We start from the raw sequence: 25,323 nt of genomic DNA, 5'->3' as shown, positions 1-25,323 counted from the left end.
CCTTAATGTCAGAGACCAAGTTTCACACCCATACAGAACCACAGGCAAAATTATATTCGTGTAACATATAAGGCTTAATTATGGAGGATTTTAATGTTGTATTATATCCAGACTGACTGTGCTTGTGGACTTTGTGCATTTTCTAATGTTCTGAAAGAACGTAACGGTTCGAAACCCGGATCTACCTCTGTTCTCAGTTCAAAAGGTTGGGAAGAACCTACTGAATTGCCCCCGTAAGAAATAGCTAGTGTCAATCAATAGTCCAGCTGAGAGTATATTTATCTGTATTCCTGTTGCTCCCATTTGGAGCATAGAGCATCCGTGAAAAGCTTCGTTTCACTTCAGTTTCTTAGTCTTAGACAGTAGGTAAGACTCCTTTGAGGGGCGATGAGCCCAATGCAAGGCCGCTACCTACGCAGGACAAAACAAACGCCCAATAAAAGCAGACAAATATCTATACCATGAAAGGGGTTCGAACTCATGACCCCAGTTTTCGAGCGGGTCGAAGACTGCGAGGTTACTGTAACCGCTTCAGCTGAAATTAACTCTTTCTAATGAATGAAACGGGCTTATGTCTCCCCACTTATCCCATGAGGACGGAAACAGATGAAGTTCACCAAACGTTGTGCTCAGTTAGGTACACTAGACGAGGGACGAAGTCCACTAACCTAGAAATCCTAAATAGATACTTTACCTCATTATCTTCAGGAATACCACATATATGAATTAAACTGTAGGTTTCGTCATTTGCCTATTCATTTTGGGACAGAAGCTCTAAAAGCTTCAATTGAGCAACATGTCTTCAGCAGTTAAACCCATTAAACAATACGTAATGACAACACGTTAAAAATAACCTAGACATTAGGAACAAATAATCACTTACGTCACCTCTTCAAAGGGAGAAACAGAAATATCCAACAAAAGCAGAGACTGAAATTAGCATTAACATGGTCATTATCAACTGCATGATATCAGAGTTAACGCTGAAGTTGTATTAACTGCTAGATCCATTTGTGCAACACACATCTACCCTCTTTTCCCCCTCCAGCACGTCAGACAAGTGGTACAATGAATAGTTCATGAGCCATTGGCTATTAAAAACACTGCAGCACTAATGGACTCACGGCTGACGGACATAATGAGTCTGTGAGAAAATACTTGGAATTTGTCAGGGAGTGCAAGCTTCTTCTGGACTGCGAGTAAAACACATACAATGTCTGTTGCTCCCAGGTTATGATTTAGATGAATTGATTTCCTAAATCTTTTAGGCTGGAGTCACACGAGCGCACGAAGTACGTCCTTTGCAACGAACGTACTTTATGACGGACGTTGCTGAGGACACCACACAGTTGCAGAATATGGTACGTAGTTTTTTTTTTGTCTGCAATGGAGCCAGAAGAAAGCGTAGCATTCGCCTCTTGTTTATTTCTATAACAGACGTCACGACGTTCGTTGCAACGGACGCATTTTGTGCTCTCGTGTGGCCCCAGCCTTACAGATAGATACCCCAGTATGTAAATATGATTATAGCACGCAATCTCCACGTTTCTAATTTCCGTTATATACGCCATTTTGATAAGTCATTCATTCGTATTGCTCACTGACTCACCATACCTCGTTAAACGTAATGATGACCTAGATACGTTATACAAGATTCTGGTATAAATTATGAAATTACCAAACCGAAAAGCGACTCTGTGTAATGATGTATTTTCCTAAGTCACTATCTGAAGCAATGGCGCACGGGACTATCTAATGGCGGGGGATAACAATAGACAGAATAACAACCCGCTTTTGCTTCTATTTACAGACTTCTGGATCGATTGATTGATCATTATTCATTGACGACGCGGTATCAGGTGTGGACGCTATGTAGGGTAGATTATAAACTGATAATCAGAGAGACATGGAGAAGAGTGGTTGTCTAACGAACTACCCTGGTAGCGGAAACCGTAGTTTCAGTACCGATAGGATGAGAGACCTCCACTGGACATGACATATATATATATATATTCCTACTTTGAAACCTATCTCCCTAAATTTCATCATAAATTTATCCTCCCATCTACGTCTCGGTCTTCCTTGTAGTCGCTTTACCTAGAGAACTGCCCTTTCAATACAGATAATCGCATAAACATGAAGAGTTTAGTCAAATAATAGCCTAATCTCCCACTTTCTTTTTAAAACTCGCATAGTAATGGGTGGAGTCCAGCTGGGTCCACTCAGCATGTCGGCCACTGATTGGCCTATCGTACCTGCCCCGGGTGATTATGATGATGTAGAATTTGGTGAAATGAAGATTGGCAGGGGAAACCGAAGTACCCGGAGAAAACCTGCCCCAGCGCCACTTTGTCCACCACAAATCCCACTTGACCAGAACCTGGCTCGATCCCGGGCCACCGCGGTGGGAAGCCAGCGACTAACCGCTTGAGCTATGGCTCGGCCTAAGTTAACATTTATTTTAGTCATTTCAGTTCATGTTATCTTCCTGAGCACTTCGCTCTCAAACGCTTAAAGTTTCCGCAGATTTTCTCAAAGTAGCAGAGCACAAACTAATTTTATGAAGCAGAGTCTGTTCACATCGTCAGAAAATTTACTGCATTTCATCGAACGCGAACATTAGATCCGCCACTTAATCCTGTCTCTGAACTGAAATAAACCGGTCAACATTCCACACCATACTCCTTTATGAAGCGTGAAGCTGACCGCTCACCTCCAGCCAGTGCCGACTTCAAGAAAATGTGGGTCTATACATCTACTCCCTCCATACACCTTCATGTCGTAGTGATTAATAGCCTTTGCAGTTGCTGCAGCGTCGGTAGACAGCGTATGAATTAATAATATGTTGCCCACTCATTTATCTGTTTTAGAAGAATATTTAGGTGACAAAAGTAGCATAAAGGTAAATGTAAAACTTCCCTCCGTTCAACGAATAACCAAGTTGAGAATATGCAAGGGGAATACAGGTATAACTCCATACATTCTTAACCTCGTTACCAAATGAAAATTAGTTGTCGAATTCATACATTTGCCGCTTTAAATACTGGCAAAATAACTCCCGGTACCCACTTGATAGGCCATGCCGCCGGTTTGGACGGAAATCCGTACCGTAATCTAGTCTCACACTGACTAAGCAATCTCGGCTCCTCATAAAACTTCAATTTTATCCGTGTAGATCAATCAGTCTAATAATCTGCTTCATAAAGGAGACCGAAATAAAGGCAGTTAAGTGTGAGCCAGCCAACTTGGTCAAGTCCTGTAGCCCTCCTTCCTTGCTGAGCCAAGCCGAGAGTGAAAATTGATTCTCGATACCGTCCCCATGACACTAACGATCGCCCCTGCGTGGCAGGCAACCTGTCGAGTGATGAATGCAGCCACTATGACGAGTCCTGTGTCATTTCTAGTCATTCTCCCCCCTTCATCATTCTTCACGTCATATCCTTCCCCCCCCCCTTCGTCTCTAACGCATATGTGTGTGTGAATAAACACTTAAAATGTATTTCAATGCAATGCCGTTTGAGCAAACAGATTTGTGTAATTACGTACCAACTCGCAAGTCCGTAATACAAAGGGCTCACCATATAAGAACTTCGGCAAACTGCAATTTGCAACATTCTCTCGGAGGAAGATAAATGAAAACTGCTTGCAAAAAATGCAGTCTCCTAGTTCTATGTAATTTTCCATTGACCGAAGTAGCGCGCATAATCATGAAAGTTTAACATGCGCCCGTAAATGGAAAAGCTCTCCCTTCGCTGTTCTATACAGGGCCTCGATTTTTCACAACAGAGAATGCAAGTACTAGATTCTAAAGAGTTCTGACGATGGTGTATAATATTAAGAAATGCTCGATTTTTTTACTTTTGTCCATCGCCCGGTATTCTACTAGAAACTAGAAAACACAGCGTCTCGGAAACTGGATCTCTTTCCATCATCAGGTGAGGAGGGGCAAGACACGTACTCTGTAAGTGACGCAACAGAGTACGTGTTTTCCCCCCGTACCTGAAGACGGAAAGAGATCCGGTTTTCCAGACGCTGTGTTTTCTAGTCTCTAACATACCGGACGATAGACAAAGTCCAAACACTCAGTAATTCAGAAAAAAAAAAACAAATTACGCATTAGTACTTTTTAGTGAGGTTATGATAACAGTAACGCACATTACAAATTTAAATTCGTGGAAAGTTTGTAAAGCTGTAACGGTAAAAGTAAAGTAAAGCTATCCCTGTAACAGGCCGTGGAGGCCCATAGGGTTGTGAGATGTTTAGGTTCCCACATTTTCTAGACAATCGGCTCATAGATGATGGCAAGGTTGTCAGCCTTACGCGCCGGCCGCCCTTTACCCCCAGGAAGATTCCTGGTACTCATTTCTGTTAGAGGCTAAGTCGACCCCAGGGCCATAATGCGGCTGGAAGGATTAGGTCAATTGAAAAAAGTCCAATGACCGCATCGGGACTTGAACCCGTGACCTTCCGGCTTGTAGCATAGTGGCTCAACCAACTACGCTACCGCGTGTCCCAAAGCTGTGACGTGGATCCGGAGTTTAGGCTACAAAAGAAGGAAGACAAACCTGAAACTGCGGAGATGAGAGCAGCAGGCTACACAAAGAAGGCCAAGTAAAGACGCCAAAATTATAGAACTAAATATTTTTAATTAAAATAATTTTAACGTAAAGGCAAAAGGAGATGGCGCAGCATACAGCACCCACAGTTAAACTGAAACAATCAACATACATCGAGAGGACGTAAGAGGCCAAACATTGTCTAAACTAAGAAGAAGAAGAAGAAGAAGAAGAATATAATATTATCACTTGTTCCAGTGACAAAGACGCGAGTTTGGATTGGTGAATCGGTTTATTGGATCTTCACTAGTCGTAACTACAATTAGTTCTTGCACTCTCAAGATTACTGTAACTACACACTAAGTTTTCTAATCCTTCTTGTGGCCACACTGCTGTTCCCTTGGAACTTCGGAACTCAAGTGAAGTCAATTCCCATTCCCGAATTTTCTTATATCTTCTCGGCTTCTAATGTTGCGTTGCGCAGACCACACAGAAAACAACTTACGTGATAACTATCTCGCCAGTCCATTGGCGCTGACTGTTGCCTAGCAACAAGCTATAAATATTCATCGTATTGTTGCGTGAACTTAAGCGAGTTGTTTATCGCGCCGTTGCCTAGCTATACACGTTACAGTATTTACTGACGCTCCCAGTAGCTCAGGTTATATAGTACCAAATGGTAGAATGATGAATTGGAAAGGTTGTGTACGGAAACCGTCGTGGCCTATATGAAGATATGATCTTGATATTTATCTGGAGAGACTGAGGTAAACCACGAAATGCCTCAGTCATAATAGCCGGCGTCCTGGTCGAGATTCAAACCGAAAATATCCCGAATGCAAGTCAGAGGAGTTTCCACCTGATGCAGCTCACTCGGTGAGAGTTTTGTGTAAAGTCCATCGTGTACACAGAAAAACTTCACGTGAGAACTGAATATTTCGCTGTGTAGGCAATGTAAGACCTACAGGTATGTCAGAAAATGGTTTTACGTCTAAAGCAGGTTGTAATAAAAAGCAACTCTCATATTCTGAACAACATAATCCCATAGAGTAATGTTTTTGGCTATTGAGCTGTGTTAAGAAACGTGGTACTCTGAACTTGAAACATAACTGTGCCAAATTTGCATAGAAATCTTTATAGAACCACAAATAAATCATTCGCTATGATGGTTCGGAAAAAATAGCCATGCCTCGTAGTTCAAGGGTTGTGATGTAAACCAGGGAATTAAAATTTGAAATAGCCATATACTGACGAAATCTCTGCAAAATTTGCACTGATTAATCTCATGTCCGCGCGTCGAAGTGATTTTAATCTCTTTATAATTGATTCAATCTGTTTAAAATACTAAGAAGCTTTCTGATAATTGCGGCCTAATCGATCGTTAACTTAGACAATCGAACATTAATTTATAAGCAGAAAGACAATGCAACTTTTATTAAACGGAAAACCTTGCCCCAATTAACTCTGATAACTGGTTTCACATCGACCGTTTTCTTCGAAGATAATAATTAACATTTTAACACTTTCTAATTTGTCGCTGAGTGAAATCGTTATCGAACCACCTCCTTTTAGCCCACCTTTCAAGGAATACTACAAGTTTCGTAAAATTACTTAGAATGAATGGGATTCTAATTCAAACCAAGCGCATGAAACACCGAAAACCCTTCATCAGTAATGATCGCTTAATTTGTGCATGATAAATTTAATTGCGACTTCTAGGAGAATCCTAGGGGGCAGAAATGTTCTAACTTAAATGCATATAATTCACAGTTGTAACCACATAGCGGAGCTTCAACAATTAACTCGCTAGAGACAAAAATTGAAATCTCTAGACGGAAAAGAATGATTCACTTTCAAGAAATGGGCTATGTTGGTACACCAAGTTTTATCTGAAAACTAGAACTGTATCTTATTTTTCTTTTATTGCTAGTGGGGTGGGACTAAGTCCCTTATACTGCGGCCACTTCTGGCCTATTGTGCCAGCCCCAGATGATAGGTGAGGGTGATTGTGGAGCAATTGGTGGAATGAGGATTGGCAGGGGAAACCGAAGTACTTGGAGAAAACCTGCCCCAGCGCCACTTGACGAGACCCGGGATCGGGAAGCCAGCGACTAACCGCTTGAGCTATGGCGCGGCCCTAACTGTACAGTAAGAAGCAGAATAAAGAAGGGAAGACCAAAATAATAAGTTCAGGACAGAGAACAGTGGCCGGCTCTGATGAACACGACACTTCGGAGCCTACAACATATGGGAAATTTTCAGTCAAGGTAGAAGATTATGCCATTCCCTAGAAGGAGTATTCGCCGATCACAATGGCCGCGCGGTCTAAGGCGTGAATTGTCTTCACTCGCTCGGACCCTAGGATCGTGGACTCGAATCCCGCTCGTGGCATGGATGTCAATGTGTGTTTATTCTGTGTTTGTGTTGTCCAGCGTTTAGGTAGACGCCTTGCGACGAGCTGATCACCCGTCCAAGGAATCCTACCGTATGTGAAAAATGATTACGGATCTGAATAAGAGGCCTGGGCCCTTAATGGGCTGGAAGAGCCATTGAAAAAAAAACAGATAATTGACAAGGTCAAGGGAAGATCGTTAGATGATTATACCGTATCATTGCCACATGCCTTTGAAACTAAGCCACAAAACTCCAAACGAATTCGTTGGCTTCAGGTTTCTAACCTTGAAACCGTGTAAGTAATACCAATAATATATTGCATACAACAGCGAAAGATGTTCAGGCTGTTGATATATACGTGCTAGCGGGTATATACCCTGGTTACCAAGAAGCAGCTATTGTTCCGTTCGAGATAGTTTAACCATGTAATATAAAGTGAATTCACACAAACACGCAACAGCTTTTTCAGTAATTACACTAATTAGGTAACGAGGCAAGAGCTTTCATACAGCCCGGCTATTTCAATTATCTTTGACAGCGTAATTATCAGAAGTTGTGTAGAAGCCGGCTTGTCAATATCAGAGCCACACCGCCCAACAGCCAGTCTGAAGAGCGGCAGCCATTGTCAGATTGTCAGCATTAGCGAATAATAATGTAGGATATATAGAACCAGAGATGTCAGTCAAGTAACCAGCTACAAGACGTTTTGAATCTGACAGTAAGCTAACTAATTACAGATGTCTACCAATCTGACAAACAGGCATTTCAGAAATGAGCCATTAGAACAGTAATATTTCGATCAATTTCAATATATTCTAATCCGTTTTTACTATTTAAGAGCGTTTTATACCGTCAAAAATAAGGTAATTTGATTCTAGATAAAACCTGGGAAAATAATATTGTCACGTGATAGTGTGACTAAAAATAGGTTTGGATTGACAGCCGGATTTATTGCACACTTTCATATAGCACGTGACTACACTTTAAAGTTCACTTTTACACATTCACTATAGTGTCCACAATCACGTCTTCACTGTCATTGTTTGGTAGTGCCTCCCAACGGCGGATATCCCCCTTCCTCTGGGTTCCCGAACTGTCCCCGGTCTCAGCTACCAGCTGCTCACAACGACTGAACCCCAGAAATTCTCTAACTGCAACTGCTAACTGGTGCTGGCTATAACACCTCGGCACGGACCACGTAGAAAACGTCTCTTCCATTACTGTTGTATTCTCTCGTTGCAGTGGAAACATGCTTGTTTACGTAGCCGTTGCTTAGCAGTGGTTGTTGTATAGTTGCTTGCTTCGAAGTCGTTGCCTAGGAACGGGTCTACATGCCACAATATTAAAATGATTCTCAAAGAAAGAGAATATAAGGGTGGGGACTGGACTTGTTTGGCTTAGGACAGGGACTAGGGGCAGAGTCTTCTGAACACGTGGGGGGGGGGAAGGATTGTTGACCAGCTCCTTTGCTCCACGGAGTTAATGAGTTGCTGCCTTATATGCCTCCATAGGAAGGCATACGAGTTCATGGGTTGTGCTAAGGAGCTTTCTGTCTGAAATTCTAATTTGCATTCAGTCCCGGTACTGTAGAAACACATCGACCATCCCATGTATACAACTACAAGTATCTGCTTGATGAATCACTGTTTCTAGCAAAGTAATTCCGGGAGAGATGCCACACCGGTTCACATGTACTTAAGATGAAGCTGCGCGCGCATTCCGCTTTAGATTGCTGCGCTATGGAAAAAGTTACGTTGCGTGTTCATGATTGTTTGTGATTCGCAGTTTCCGGTTAAGCCAGATAAGTGCTGTTATTCTATCCGTGACTTTTTGTACAGCATTCACTTATAACTTTCGGACAATTTCAGAGGATCAGTTAACAGCTATAGCTGTACTATTGTGTCCTTATCGGCCATATTGATTGTTTGTAAGCCACGGAGCAAAGTGTGGCATTTCTCCTTCAAAATGGGACACATGTCACAAAAGAAAATTGCCGAGACAGCCCACCACGGGAAACGTGTTTATATGGCCTGAAGTGAAGGGCACATATTTTGGCACCTATAGTATTGATATTCAGATAGAAATACATACAGCAGAGCCGTTAGTACCTGATTCTAGCCCTTTTGATGTTGAAAGTGCTATTGCAAAATTGAAAAGTTATAAATCGCCAAGTAGTGATCAAATTCTGGCATAACTGATTGAAGCAAAAGGTGAAATATTACAGTGTGAGATCCATAAACTCATTAATTCTATTTGGAACAAAGAAGAATTGCCTGATCAGTGGAAGGAGTCTGTTATTGTACCAGTTCACAAGAAGGGTGATAAAACTGACTGTAGTAATTATCGAGGGATTTCACTGCTATCAACTTCATACAAAATTTTAAGCCAATATTCTTCTCTCAAAGTTAAGTCCATACATAGATGAAATTACTGGGGATCATCAGTGTGGGTTTCGACGTAACAGATCAACTACTGATCTGATCTTTTGCATTCGTCAGATAGGAGACAAAATGGGAATACAGTGAGACAGTACATCAGCCATTCATAGTCTTCAAGAAAACATATGACCCTGAATGTACAGCATTCTAAGAGAGTTTGGGGAACCCATGAAACCAGTTAGGCTGAGTAAAATGTGTTTAAACGAAACGTATAGTAAAGTCCGTATAGGAAAACATTTCTCTGTTAATTTTCTTATCCAGAATGGTCTAAGACAATTATCGCCATTCCTTTTCAACTTTCCTTTAGAATATACCATTAGGAAGGTCCAAGAAAGCCAGGTGGGGCTGCAATTAAACGGGACACATCAGCTGTTGGTCTATGCCGATTATATGAATCTACTGGGTGCTAATATAGGTACCACATAGAAAAACACACAAACTTTAATTGACGCCAGTAAGGAGGTTGGTGTAGAGGTAAACACAGAGTATATGTTGCTCTCTCCTCACCAAAATGCAGGGCAAAATCACGACATAAAGATAGGTAACAGATGTTCTGAAAATGTGGCACAGTTCGGATATTTTGGAATGACGATAACAAATCAAAACCTGATTGAGGAGGAAATTAAGAGGAGACTGAACTCGGATAATGCTTGCTACCATTCAGTCCAGAACCTTTTGTCTTCTTATCTGCTGCCCAAAAACATAAAAATTAGAATATACAAAACTATCATTTTGCCTGTGGTTCTGTATGGCTGTGAAACTTGATCTCTGGCTTTAAGGGAGGAACATAGACTGAGGGTGTTTGAGAACAGGGTGTCGAGGAGTATATTTGCACCATAGAGAGATGAAGTGACAGGAGGTTGGAGAAAACTACATAATGAGGAGCTTCATAACTTGTACTCTTCTCCAAGTATAATTACAATGATGAAGTCAAGGAGGATGAAATGGTCAGGGCATGTAGCACGAATGTGGAGAAGAGGAATGCATATATGTTATTGGTGGGAAAGCCATAAGGAAAAAGACCATTGGGAAAACCAAGGCGTAGGTGGGTGGACAATATTAAAATGGATCTTAGAGAGACAGGATGGGATGGATTTGATTGATCTGGCTCGTGATAGGGACCAGTGAGGGCTCTTCTGAATACGGTAATGAAACTTCGGGTTCCATAGAATGATGGGAAGTTGTTGAGTAGCTGTATAATTGGCGGCTACTCAAGAAGGGCGCAGCTCCATGAGTAAGTAAGTGATAGTATTGATGTTCGCCGGATTCCGACCTATGTCTTTATTGATTTTAATACACTGTAGACCTTCCCATTGCCAGCTTTTTACTTATCCTGTCCTCTGAAGTCAGGCCAGGGAAGAAAAGTCCATCCACTCCACGAACCAGGGTGCGTCATACAGACCGTAGTCAAACTTACGGCAGGAAAGCGCTGTGGAAATATGTCTCAATTTCCCACCGAAGCGTGAATATGAGAATTATCTTGAAACTAGAATCTACTAACTTTCTAATGATGACGTAACGATTTATGTCAATTACTGACGGCGGCCCATCCTCGTTTCTGTAGTGGATGGGTTCCACTTCTTCAAATTTGGCGCTCCGCCTCATCAGCATTTGAAAATCCGAGAAAAGCCATGAATATCTAGAATAGGGGTAAGTTTTCTCAGGGTACATTATGGATGTTACGGGATCCATATACGTGCTTCAGCAGGAGATGGAAATCTGGCGATTTAATCAAGAGAAAGCTCAATCCAACAGGCATAAAGAAAAACTCAAATGGCCTGTAGTCCGCAAGCGAACTATACCGACCGAGCGACCGCCGCTTGTCGGCGAAGTTAGTGCTAACTTTAGCGGATAGAGGGTGTCGCATGGTCAGCACAACGGATCCCCAAGGCCGTCAATTTCGATTTTCTAGACCGGATCGCTATTTCCTTTAAATAGCTCATTAAATACCCTCACGAAACTGAGTGGACGCCTTTTGAGACACACCACTTCTCAGAAAATTTGGTAGCACCGGTAATCAAACCCGGACCTCTGGATCTGTAGCCAGGAACTCTAACCACTAGACCACTAGACTACAGAGGCGGTCCAACGGGTATATCACAATTCGTTATGCACGGAGCATTTACCGTAATGTTCGTATGTAGATTTTAGAAAACCTTACGAGTACAAAGTTCTTATTCATGTTGGTTTCAAGCCTTTTGGAGTGGAAACAGAACGGAAAAATAGTTCGTTACATCAAAGAGCTTGGAAAGACGGATTCGTTCTAAAGATGAATACTGTCCATTCCATTATTTTTAGATTAACTGCTGAACTAAATCTTTCACACGAATCCAATGACGGCTGGCTAATATCCTTCAAGAACAGTGACTGGAACTTATCGGATGTGAAAACATATTTCAACATCTTAAAAACCATTCTAACATAATTTGACTTCCTAAATAACCCCCAAATCGAAAGCAACACGGATGAAAGGGGGTTCGATGTTAACAGCAAGTCAGGAGAAGTAGGAAAAGAAACAGAAAGTTCTGGGAAGAACTGATCACCGACTTTCCTCTGATATCACATGGACCGCATAGAAAATGAAGCTTACAACAATTCTTTGTTTGCCGCGAGTACGTGTTTACTTAGTCGTTGCCTAGCAACGATAGAGGGATACACCGTCCAATCCAGTCCGGTAAATTTCTGCTGGCCTTCGCCAATACAGTCATTCTCGTTTCCGAGTCCTACTGGACTCATGACTATATTTTACTTTCTCACGGTTCTGGGAGCCTTGGTAGCACATGTACAAAATTTGGAGATATACACAGACAGACCTATAGACTCTCTCCTGCGATAAAACACGGGCCGTATAGAAAGCGATGCATCCAACAATTCTTCTATTTTCGAGTGTATTCTTTGACGCGGGAACGTGTTTACCAAGCCGTTGCCTATCAACGAAAGGGGGATAGGCATATGAACACACAGACTGACGAGAGGGATCTATGAAGTACGGCGTTGAGATGGGCTCAGATGCCATGATGCACATACCAAGTTTCATAAAGATTGGTTCAGGCATTCAGAAGTTGATACGGGGGGATACATAGACACACGGACAGGAAGGCGATCTCATAACCAAGCTTTTATTTTTTTGCAAATAAGGAAAGTAATTTTAAAAAATGGTTCGAAACTGTTGACCACGTCACATCTACAGAGAATTGTAAGCTTGTGACGATTGTGGGAACCTGCAATGCGGAGGGTCGGTTTTTACGGTATCTGATTACATTGAATGCAAAACTGGTGCTTCGGCCTCCCCCTCTGGGTGAAATATTTCTCTTAAAGGCTTATATGAACATAGATTTGTCTGCCAATTTATATATAGAGAATTTTATGCCAAGAAATGCCCCAGGAACCAATCTATCCATTTAGATGCATAAGTTACCTGCTACAGTTCCACAGAATTGCTTCAGTTTACGAAAGAAAACAGCGGTTTTACCGGCTCACATTAGAACAGTGCAGCACCCTTCTGCGCAGGTGCAATTTTGGCCCATTAAAAGAACTTTTAAAACAAGATACTATCAGCTGAGGCAACGCCACGAAAAAGTGACAAGGATGCGACTTGGAAATTTGATAAGTGGAGACTCGAACATAGCTCCTTCAGTAAAAAAAAATCTGTCTCTAAAGCCACTTGGATATTCCTTTTGGTTGGAAGTGAAGTTCCAGATCATTCCCAGTTTGTGACGAAGCTGAGGTAAGCGAAGTAAAGGAATCTCGTGGTTCTGAGTTACTAATGAAGAATTGTGTTGCTTTTTTTAGCGTAACTACAATTCTCCAAAAAACTCAGACTTATTCCCTCAGATGTTGTCTTCGATTCCTCCTCTTCATTCATTCATCAGTAATCTGTCAGACGACAGGTCCACAGTCTCTTCCAAAACAGTTCCTCCACTTAATGTGATCTTCTGTTTTTGGAAAGAGGCTATCCAGGAAAAGTGATAATGTGGTAGTTTTTCCATTTGCTTTCCACATCGCAGTACAGCAGCCGTTCAAACCGCTCTGGTCACGCCTGTTGCTATACGAACTTGAACCATCTCGAGCATCATTTGCTCTGTGCTTCAAGTCGCTACTGATGACGCTGCTTCCGGCATCAGTTTTTGGTGTCTCTCTTCGTCTGATGCCTACCCTTTGACCTGTCCAGCAAGGGAGGCCCTGCCAGTAGCTACGCTACCGCTGGTATAGCTCTCAGGGTCCTTGGCATACTCAAACCCCCTCACCACGATAAGGTGGAGACACCACGCGACAAATAACTTCACGTGGATCTCGGATTTAGCGAATCTTTATTGGACACCCACTCTTACAATTATTACGACTTACAATATCACGTGACTCAATACTCAACTATCCTTGGCCGTGGCTGGATCCCAACCGTCTCTGGCGGCGGCTGTCCCAGGACTGTCTCGTTCTCGTCTCAATACTCAATACTCAATTACTCCTTCTAAAATGTCAAACAAAAGCAGTACATTGACTCACATCTCTGTGAAGTAGCTAAGAAACAATAAACCGGAAGTTGTCTTAACATAATCAGAATGTACTGACACGAAAGCAGAGGATTCAGAACATCGTCTAGGAAGAAGAAGCAAAGTCTAGGCCCACAAAATACTGCTTATATCCGCAAACTAGGTTCGAAGTCTTGCGCTGAAAGTTTGGAAAACTACCATAGAACAACAGTGAAAGGCAACTGGATTCGTCGTTAAAATCGTTCAAGGTGACTAAAGGAAAACTATTCACGTTATACAGAAAAATGCACTGACTGCAGAAGTAGATTGTAAGAGAGAACTGCAGAAAAGAAGAGTGGCCTTTACAGTATGATATTGTTTCATTTGAAATTCTTTACCAGCTGCTACTGACTCCAGTGATTTTTGTAATATTTCGTTAAATCATGTTCCTATATATGCTGTTTTATTTTTTGTTGCTTTTATTTTCAAAACAAGTTTCTTAAGGTTCCTTTTATGAATACTTAAACATACATAAAATGAAAATAAACTTTGAAGAAACATTCTTAACTTGAGACTTTAAGTAGATTACGTAACTATTTTTCCTTCATAGATAATTTATCATTGTCCACTATTTGTTTAGAATAAAACATATGGTTCAAGAATATAAAATGTTTCATATTTACGCCACTAAGTTCTATGTTTCCGTCGGTCGCGTTTCAGGATTAAAACATAACGTTACACCTTCAACTATTTCAAATGTGGCATCTTTCCCTTGAGATGTACGGAATATCCTCAAACCCCTTGCACGGAGGAGCCACAAAGAAGGATCCTTTAAAATCCAAGCTTGGGACAGTTACTTTCTTTAGCTGAGTAATATTATAGATGTAATGACGACATGCCCACACATTTCTGCCAGCTTTAGCAGAACAAACACTCTCTCCGAAATGCGAAACGTGTGGCATGTCTCTCGGGATCACTCCAGACGATGTATGCAACTTGTTGGCAATTGGCGCCATTCGAGAGCAGCAGGAAGACAGGTGTAGCGGTGCAGACAAGTCAACAAACACTGGAAGAGAACACTAACGCCGCGCAATACACAACTGGAGTTGTTTTCTTTCGGAAACATGTGTTCCAGCAGAACAGTATCCACTGTAACATTAATATACTTCAGGATATTCATGACCACAGCAGTTATCAACGTAATGTGGTTTTCTGGGCCGGGGTGAGACTGAGTCCACTTGGTACGTCGGCCACTAAATGACGTATTGTACCAGCCCCGGATTTGTGATGATGGTGATTGTGGAGCAGTCGGTGGAATAAGAATTTGCAGGGGAAACTGAAATACTGGAAGGAAACCTGCCCCAGTGCCACTCTGCCCACCACAAACCCAACATGACCTGACTTGGGCTGGAACCCGGGCCGCCGCGGTGGGAAGCCAGAGACTAACCGCCTGAGCTACGGCATGGCCTTCAATGTAATGTAACAGATATTGTACTCCGCAGAGCAGAGCCATTCTTGGGAAGCTAAGAGTCGTTCGACAAGTCAATAAATTCTCGGCTTTTTATGAAAATCTACATTTCCTTGCAGTATTCGCTTGATTCCGCTTCTGATCGCTGTCCTAGGCCAGATGAATCCACTCCGCATTGCCATATTTTTTAGGTTCATTTTATTATTATTATCATCCAATTTGTGCGTAGATCAGAGTGTAACATGTATTAAACGCCATTAAAGGCGCTGGTACTGGTACTTGAGATATGGAATATGATATCAGGTAAATATTTACCGGCACTTCAGTGTACATGTGTGTGTTACGGCACCAGCCTTCCTGTCCGCGCTTTTGTTGTCAGATTTCTTTTCTCTGCTCTTGGAAATGGCAGGTTTTATAGATTTCATGTCAGTTTCCTAACTTACATGTCTCTTATAATATTTTTAAAAGGCTCTCACGATTTCGTTTTCATTTCCTTCCGTTTTAAATAGATGACACGTAAGCCGCGCAGGTCCTGTTTGCTCGAGGAACCGTTGAACAACACACAAGTCGTAAGGAAAACAAATTACCTAAGATTGTTTATGTAGCGCTTGTCAGGGGTGATGCAAACATGGCGCCCGTCTCTCAAGCTGTAGACCCCTCGAATATGTTTAGTTGTGTTTTGCTGGAGGCACGTAGAGCAGAACAATAACATTGCAGTTTACTGACGTCTTTTCGCAACATCATATATAGCCAGCGGCCGAACACATTGGCCGCGCGATATAAGGCACTAACTGTCTTCGTCAGCTCACACACTGGGGTCGTGGGTTCCAATCCCACTCGAGGCATGAATGTCTGTGTGCGTTTATGCTGTGTTGTGTTTTTCTATGTATAGGTATAGGCCTTGCGACGGGCTGATCCCCCGTCCAAGGAACCATTCGGGCTGCGTATAGGATTAAGAAATTAAAAAGCGACCAAGCTCCAAAGGGCTATAAAGCAAAAGAGAAAGAAAGAAAGTTACAGCCAGCAAAGTAAGCCTACATCAACTTTCTGTAAGGACAAGTTTTCTTCTTTAGACAAATATTTAACTACAATTTATCAACTAAAATCCATCTATCATACGAACCAGAGTGTGTCATACCTTGTGTAGGCAATCTTTCGGAAGATAAATTCTGTGTATTATTATTATTATTACAGGGGGTGGGTTTCCCCATGCACTTAGACCAGTTAACCATTGTTAACGTTCCCACCTCATGACTCGTAGTACGCGGGTTCAAACCCGGCGGGGGTCGTGGAATTTTTAAGGGCGGAAAAATTCAGGGAACAAGTCCTCCGGGAGGGTCTTTAAGCCGTGGGTCCCGTGTCGTAGCTTTACGGCACGTAAAAGAACCTCATATCTCCTAAGTAGGTCACTGAGCCAAATTCAAGGACATTTCCCGCCCAACAGTAGTCTCTAACGCCTCTGATAGACGGGGGAAGCATTATAGATACCGCCAAGCCAGTAGAGGCCGAACTCGCTGGCTTGGTCGGGACTGATGGTAAGCACCAGTATCGGTAGGGTATAGAGACTGGTAGAATATCATAGAGGGAAGCACAATGGACCAATACTGGTCTCAGTGCATGGGGAAACCCACCCTCTCTAAATAACTAATAACTGACTTGGTCCATGGTGCGTCCCCCTTTAATTTCTACTGTCCCCATATCCTACCGGTACTGGTGCGTGCTATCAGCCCCGTTCAGCCAACAAGGTCGGCCGTCGGTACCTGATATTTCCCCCATCTACCAGAGGCATTGGAGACTACTTGGGCGGGAAATTGTTGCCTAATAATTTTGCTCGGAGGTCTCCTAGAGACATGAGGATCTTTTACGTGCCGTAAATCTACGACACGGGACTAAATTCTGTGTAAGTATGTAAGATGTAGATTCTAAATGGTTCTGAAGATGGCATATAACACTCAGAATCACTGAATTTCTTTGACTTTCTCCATCGTTCGGTATTTTAAAAAATTCTGAGCCCAGCGTTTCGGAAACTATATCTGTTTCCGTCCTCAGGTGAGGGGGAGACACCTACTCTGTCAGGTCCGTTAGAAATGGCTACCCTCAGTCAATGGACTTTGATTGAGGTTAGCTGTTTCTAAGGGACCCAACTCAGTAGGTGTCTCCCTTTCACATGAGGATGGAAACAGATACATTTTCCGAAACGCTGTGTTCTGAATCTTTTACAATGCCGGACGGTGGACAATGTCCAAAAGCCCAGTTATTCCGAAGCATGAACACCGGAAATATGTTAACTTTGTAATGATGACGTCAGAAATGGCGATGACGCGCCTCGTTCCCGTAGTAGATAGAGTCCAAGTATACAGACGCCACTGTGACGTGCGTGAGATAATGAGATTGTGATAAGTCGGGTGGAATGTGACAGTAAACGGTCGTCTCGTGAAGTGACAGTGAAAAGTCATTAGAAACTTCATAAAGTCCCTAACAATACATTCAGGACGGCTCTCCTTTCGGACTGATTTCACGCTGGTTTCTTCTTATTATTCTTCGACCCTGAAGATGGAGGTTGTATGTTCCTCCGAAACATCGGAACTCTGACCACTAGACCACAGAGGCGGTTGTCCATATGAGGAAACGAACATGAAAGTCTCCATGTTAGCAATCCGGCATTCTGTACAATATCAAGCCCAAGGGTATATTTCGCCGAAAAGGTCTATCCGATTCAGAGATATACAGTCGAAGATCGGAGAAAGCAGAGACGAGATTTACCACTGTCTCACGAATTGTCCATTATTACATCTTAAGCAGGAATATCATGCTCAGAAATTGAGTGGCTTTTGATCTAGAAATGAAGAAAACCACAGAGATATTTCAGTTAGGAAAGCCCGTAGTCGAGCCAAAATTCAAATTTCTGCCTCTTCAGTATAAATATACTCGTAGAGCGTTACAGCAACAAAAACCTGTTCAGTTTTGCTGGGCATTATATACAAGTCTTAAAAAAAGGTTAAGCTCTTCCTGTAACAGGCCGTGAAGGCCCATAGTGTTGTGAGATGTCGAGGCTCCCGCATTTTCTAGACCATTCATTCATTCATTTATTTTAATATTCCATGTAGGATGTAGAACATGTCAGATTACTATATCGGCTCATAGATGGCGGTAAGTTTGTCAGCCATACGCGACGGCCTCCCTTTACCCCCCTGGAAGATTCCTGGTACTCATTTCGGTTAGAGGACGAGTCGACTCCAGGGCTATAGTGCGGCTGGAAGGATTAGGTCAATTGAAAGAATCAACCTTATCGGGACTCGAACCCGCGACCTTCCGGCTTGTACCATACTGCCTCAACCAACTACGCTACCGCGTACTTCCATATACAAGTCTTACGAAGTGTTAATAGCGTAAATGGGGCCGTCTACACAACAATGATACCTACAGGATGAATACAAAAGTATTGTTAGTGGGGTGGGACTAAGTCCCTTGTACTGCGGCCACTTCTGGCCTATTGTACCGGCTCCAGATGATAGGTGAGGGTGATTGTGGAGCAATTGGTGGAATGAAGATTGGCAGGGGAAACCGAAGTACTCGGAGAAAACCTGCCCCAGCACCACTTTGTCCACCACAAATCCCACATGACCAAACCCGGCCTCGAACCAGGGCAGCCGCGGTGGGAAGCCAGCGACTAACCGTTTGAGCTATGGCACGGCCTCATTTCCAAGTTTGGTTTTGTTTTTGATAGTGAATACAACTTTGTAAAATGTAACAATGCACACGCATCATTGTTGTGTAGATGGCCCCATTTACGCTATTGTACACACACAACAGAACGCATACCATAAAGATTACGATGTGTTGAAAATATAAATTTAAAGTAGGTATAAAGAATGCCTGTAAACACCATAAATATACTTCTCGTGAAGCGCAGAATAATGATGGCGAAATTCATGTGTAGTTCACAAGTGTTCTGTTTATCTGGTAGGACTGGAAACACATGGCCGACCTCACATATTGGCTGCGTTAGTTCAAGGTCACGTGATGTAAAGGTTTCAGTACCCGCATGTTCTGTCTCTGCCTTCATACGAGTGAATGCAAACACACTTTATAGCGTCGCAAAAGGAAATTAAACGGCTTCCTCAGAAAGTACTGTATATTTGTGAAGATAACTGGCCGACCAGTTTGACGCGTAATGGCATCAGAGTAACAGCAATTCACATTATAACAACACATCCAGTGGAGAAGAATAACTGAAATCCAATTTAGTTAATAACCACTTGTCAGTGCCTAGCTAAATAATGTTGAAGTGTCAGAGCTATGTTCCATATTTCTTAAAATATTAGCATAACTGAAAGCCTTGAATTCATTAACACAGAATTACAACGTATTAAGTTAACACGCATGTGCCCATGTGAAACTTTATACGTAAGAAGATGCTGGATGACCTTGGGGACAGAAGAGGATGTTCTCATTTGAAGGAGAAAGCTCTAGATCGCATCAAGTGGAGGAACTGTTTTGGAAGACACTGCGGACCTGTCGTCTGACAGATTACTGATGAATGAAAACACCCTACACTTTGCTTTAATAATTATTTTGTTAGGTCAATTTATGGACGCAATACGAACTTGGAGGTGTAGGGTGACAGATGGTAAGAACACCTGATTACCGAATCGATACGAATGTAAGAGAAAGGTAAGGTAAAACTATCCTGTAAGGGGATATAGAGTTCCATAGTGTTGTGAGAGGTCGAGGCTCCCACAATCGGCTCGTAGATGGCGGTAAGGTTGTCAGCTTTACGCGCTGGCCGCCCTTTACCCCCAGGGCGATAGTGCGACTGGAAGGATTATGTCAATTGAAAAATCCAATGACCTACTCGTGAATCGAACCAGCGACCTTCCGGCTTGTAGCTTAGTACTTCAACCAACTACACTACTGCGTGCCCCGAATGTAAGAGAAAGCAAAAGCTGAAGAAAGCAGTCTTCTGGAATGTGGCGCCGTGTAGATATTGTGTTAACCGACGTTTCGGAGGAACGTATCGCCTCCATCTTCAGGGTAGAAGAATAAAGAAGAAAATTCGCTAACACCTGCTCACGCTGGTTCTTCGCTTGCGGATTGTTTCTTTTTTCTTCTACCCTGAAGATGGAGGCGATACGTTCCTCCGAAAAGTCGGTTAACGCCTGCTCACGCTACTTTTTCGCTTGCGGAAATATACGAAATATTTCACAGAGTAAAAGATAATTTAATTAGAATGATCAAATCAAGGAGGATGAGATGGACAGGGCATGTAGATCGAATGGGGGAGAGGATGAATGCATATAGGATATTGGTGAGAAAGCCAGAAGGAAAGAGACTACTGGGAAGACCAAGGCGTAGGTGAGTGAACAATAATAAAATTGAACTTAGAGAGATAGGATGGGATGGTATGGATTGGATTGATCTAGCTCAGGATAGGGACCAGTGGAACACGGTAATGGACATTCGGGTTCCATAAAATGCTGGGAAATTCTTGAGTAGCTGCAGAATTGGCGGCTCCTCAAGAAGGGCTCAGCTCCATGATTAAGTAAGTAAAAAATAATTTGGGATACCTTGTTATAAATAGCAAGACAGCAGTAGAATTATTATTATTATTATTATTATTATTTTGGAGGGGGTGGGTTTCCCCATGCACCGCGACTAGTTGTTAATCTATTGTGCGTCCCCCCTTAATTATCCTACTAGTCGCCATGCCCTTCCAGCACTGGTGCTCGCTAGAATTAATCTTAAAGAAGTAACATATGAGGGTTTAAACTGGACTGATGTTACTCAAGACGAGGACCAGTGGTAGAATTTCTGTTTCCTAAGTCGACATTCGAACTGGATACAATTATAAAGTTTAAACCGAACTGTAATTCTGCTTATATCTTATTTTGTTTCAGGTGAGAAGCCTCACAAATGTGTGGTGTGCGGGAAAGCATTCAGTCAGTCGTCCAACCTCATCACCCACATGAGGAAACACACGGGGTACAAACCCTTCTCTTGTGGTCTCTGTGACAAGGCATTCCAGCGCAAAGTGGATCTACGGAGGCATCGCGACACTCAGCACCCATCGGCGTCCGCATCAGCGCCGCCACAACACTACACACAACGCGCTGCCCAGCAAGTCATAATCAGCAGCAGCAGCAGCTGAACTTGTCGCTACTGCATCTCCCTGATGATGGTCACTTCGCCTCAAGTCAAGTCTCGACGTTCGTCCGAAATTAGGATTCATCTCCCTGTTAGCTCAGTATTCGATCAGAGAAGCTACAGAATGATGAATGTATGTTCTGTCTTAATAATGCCAGAAATGGCAAGTTCAGTAAGGTAATTCCTTTCGATTTGTTTTGAGAGCGTTCCCGAAAACATTGCAATTGATATAACCGCGGTTAATAAAACGAAGGTCTTAGAGGAAATTTGACGTTAGAGGCAGCTGTAAGTTCTCATCAAAGCCTCTACTTTCCCTAAATACAAAAAAAAAATATAGTGAGACGGTTAAGAAATTGACATAAATATAAGAAGTGTTGCAAAGAGACGCATTATAATGGTAACCTGGGTGACGGACATGACGTAAGAGCCCTATCCCAAGAAATGTGGATCTTCCAGTGCAGAAGGAACCTACGTTTTCTGTATGTGTACAAATTAAAAGCGGCGGTTCCATATAACCAAATACTGAAGTTGGCAAAACTGGATACAAATGGAAATCTGCAGACACCTGAAATCTGTAATTTGAAAACTGCTTTTGGCAACAGATTTCTGTGTATAGGCTTCATATTTTAACCTCTAGGTCTTTAAATTTATTTCGGTTTTCGTATGTTCTGACGCAGAACACGGACGCACGTGATTAGGTTGTCTGATTCGTCTGTACTTTTACTCTGATATCGACTGATACGCTTGTGATGAAAGCGACTCCAACTCAGTTGCGTTTCAGGCACGACTCCTCGGGATTACGCAAATTGCAGTATTCAGGCTACATCCTGCTTTTGGTCGGACCACATTCAGGAAACTGCATCGGAAAACTCCTTATATTCTCTCGGCTTGTTATGGTAACCTCACAATCGAATGCTTCTGTTACAGACCTCTCATAGAGCCCATCAGGTGAGGACATGATGGGTCATGAACTACTTTTTTTTATTGCTAGTGGGTGGGACTAAGTCCCTTGTACTGGCGCCACTTCTGGCCTATTGTACCAGCTCCAGATGATAGGTGAGTGTGATTGTGGAGCAATTGGTGGAATGAAGATTGGCAGGGGAAACCGAAGTACTCGGAGAAAACCTGCCCCGGCGCCATTTTGTCCAGTACGAATCCCACTTGACCAGACCTGGGATCGAATCCGGGCCGCCGCGGTGGGAAGCCAGCGACTAACCACTTGTGCTGTGGCGCGGCCACATAAACTACTTACTAAAGTATGTGTGATGGCGGTGAATATAAATATCATGGCCTTCTGTAATGTGACACCGTGTAGCTTGGTAGATGTATACGAAAGTTGCAGAGGAACAGGACAGAAGAGCGGAGCCTTATGTTGCTATATTTTCTTTCCCAGAAACGCTGAAGACTCACTGAACACATTTTTCCCACAGCGCACTTCATGGGTACCGCTGGTTGTTTCCCGGGAATAAAACAGCAGGGTCGCTCCTGAATTATATATCAGTCAGTTATAGAGTTTTTGGATCCCTAATTCACAGAAGATAATGATAACCGTATCATAGCAAAGGTTGTAAGTCGCCAGCCTCTGACCCTGGCAGCCCAAGCTGCCGAAGTATCGAAGTACCCAGCGCCACTTTGTCCACCACAAATCCCACTTGACCAGACCCACCCGCGGTGGGAAGCCAGCGACTAACCGCTTGAGCTATGGCGCGGCCTTCATGAGCATCTAAATGAAAACATGCCTTGATCACATTTTGACTGCCAAATTTTTCGCACAAAACGCGATTATGGGGAACAGATACCGTGTTTTCAACATCAAATTAAACTTCAACTACATTGTCCATTGTCCCCAGCAAACGTCGCTACTTATCCCTGGGAAGTAGTGTTCTCTTTTCTGTTGGTACACGCAACACTGTTTATGAGCAGAATGTTTCAGTTTATTAAAATGCGTTGTTTATAAATTTAAAATTATCGCAAGTCTTTCAGTGACGAAAATTTGAAATATATGCACCGCATATATAATTGTCCTTAAAATGTCTGAAAACTTGACAAGTTAAGCAGTATCTTGACCTGTAGCACACACATCGTACTTCTGTTAGTCCCCACTAACCTCAAAACTTGAAAACTGATACTCAAACACAACAGGACGTAACAGAAGTATTCATTGTTACTCTTAAATACTATTCAACAAATGTCCTGATACAGGCATTTCACAAAGTCTTTAAAAACGCCCGCTAGCAGTACGGCGCTATGAGAAATTTGTAAACTATTTATCATTTATATCACAAGCAAAACAAACAAACGCCGTGATTTTAGCCCGCAAGCGAACTATACCGACTGAGCGACCGCCGCTTGAAATTTCTTTGAAATAGCTCCTCAGTTATCTTCTCGAGGCTGAGTGGACCCCGTTCTAGATGCACTACTTCTCAGAAAAAATCTGGTAGCTTCGGGAATCGAACCCGGACCTCTGTAGCCAGGAACGCTGACCACTAGACCACAGAGGCGGTCATTTATAACACACAGTAACAAATTAAATAGTTCATAAGTTGTAATACATTATATCCATAAAAATGTCGCGTCATTCGTTTAAATACGTGCAAAGTAACTAAAACTCTCATGCCTCTGTAGAGTTAAAGGAAATTCTAGCACAGAACACAAACTCAGCCGTCCGTACAAACAGCAACTGAACGTGTAATTCCTCCATATTGCTGGAGAAAACTCGTAACACAAACGTGAATTAGGCTATCTGCTCCGTCCGAACGTATAGTAAGTGAAACTTTAGTGCCTCCATACAGTTAGAGAAGCCTCTGACACTTACCGGTCCGTCCAAACATACGGTACCTGAACATGTGACGTTAGGAAGACCTAGGTTACTTGCTCCGTCCAAGCAAGCAGCAACTGGACACGTAGTGGCTCAACACAGTGAAACACTACACTAACATAAGTGGAATGACACTAAGTGATCAACACATGTTGAGTTACACGAGATCTTATTAAATTATGCGTGAGTGCAGATTTATTTGCGAAATATTCGTACTTTATATCGATTAAAATGATTACGAAATTTGGAAATTCTTCAGTTGTTTATTTTTATATTCACAAGAATACTGGGTGGCTCGAAGCCTAAAATGAATTATTAATTACACCATTCTTGCAGTTAAAGTATTTACATTGCCGTCCTTATATAGTATAGGCTATATGTAACTAAATCAGTTGCTTGAAGAATCTACCTGTACTCCGGACTTCATATATTGAAGAAATATCAATACTTATATATATATTGCTCAAAAGTGACTCCATGATACAAGTTCATGCTTAATAATAACTTTAACGTTGTTTCTGCTTTTACATTATGCATCTGTACATTGAAGAAACCAAAATATGACAAGTAATTGTTTAAATACTGTGAGTAATTGTAACTACCAGTACTGCATATATGTACGTCTGTCGCATTTCTGCCGAGTGTTACACTAATACGGCTGTGTTTTTAAGTTATAATATGCACATATTTCCCTATGAAAGGGGTTTCAATCGATATATGCCTTTATTTCAACTTTGCTTTTTCTATAAAAACGTTTCTTAGAAGTTGTCTACTTATGTTTTACGAGCAAGTTTTTATCTCTGAAGGTAGTCAACTGAGTGGCCGAAACCAAGCAATAAGAAAGACTAATTTCGGACACTAAGTGATTACGTTTAGAGATAAAATTGGACACAAATTTAAATAAATAATATGTATACAATCAAGCACGTGGTCATAACTGCTAAAAATAGTGAAGAAATACGCATTCAGTAGCCCTACATAAAAATCGACTTCCGTAAAATGCTTAGTGTTTTACTGTATAGATGAGATTTTAACA

The 25,323-nt window shown here is 42.2% G+C and overlaps 1 protein-coding gene across 1 annotated transcript in view; it reads left to right on the top strand.

Moving 5' to 3' along the window:
* Window positions 1–22,453, top strand: part of LOC111867847 (zinc finger protein Gfi-1b-like) — a 98,496-nt gene extending 76,043 nt beyond the window's left edge. The window contains exons 6-7 of the mRNA XM_023858042.2: window positions 8,623–8,633; window positions 21,223–22,453. Of these exons, the coding sequence (XP_023713810.1) occupies window positions 8,623–8,633; window positions 21,223–21,473 (262 nt within the window). The 3' untranslated portion in view covers window positions 21,474–22,453. The remainder of the gene's footprint in view (window positions 1–8,622; window positions 8,634–21,222) is intronic.
* The last annotated feature ends 2,870 nt before the right edge of the window (window positions 22,454–25,323 follow it).

The sequence above is a fragment of the Cryptotermes secundus genome, unplaced genomic scaffold (assembly GCF_002891405.2).
Source record: "Cryptotermes secundus unplaced genomic scaffold, Csec_1.0 scaffold2543, whole genome shotgun sequence".
NCBI lineage: Eukaryota > Metazoa > Arthropoda > Insecta > Blattodea > Kalotermitidae > Cryptotermes > Cryptotermes secundus.
This window is presented reverse-complemented; position numbering and strand designations above follow the sequence as displayed.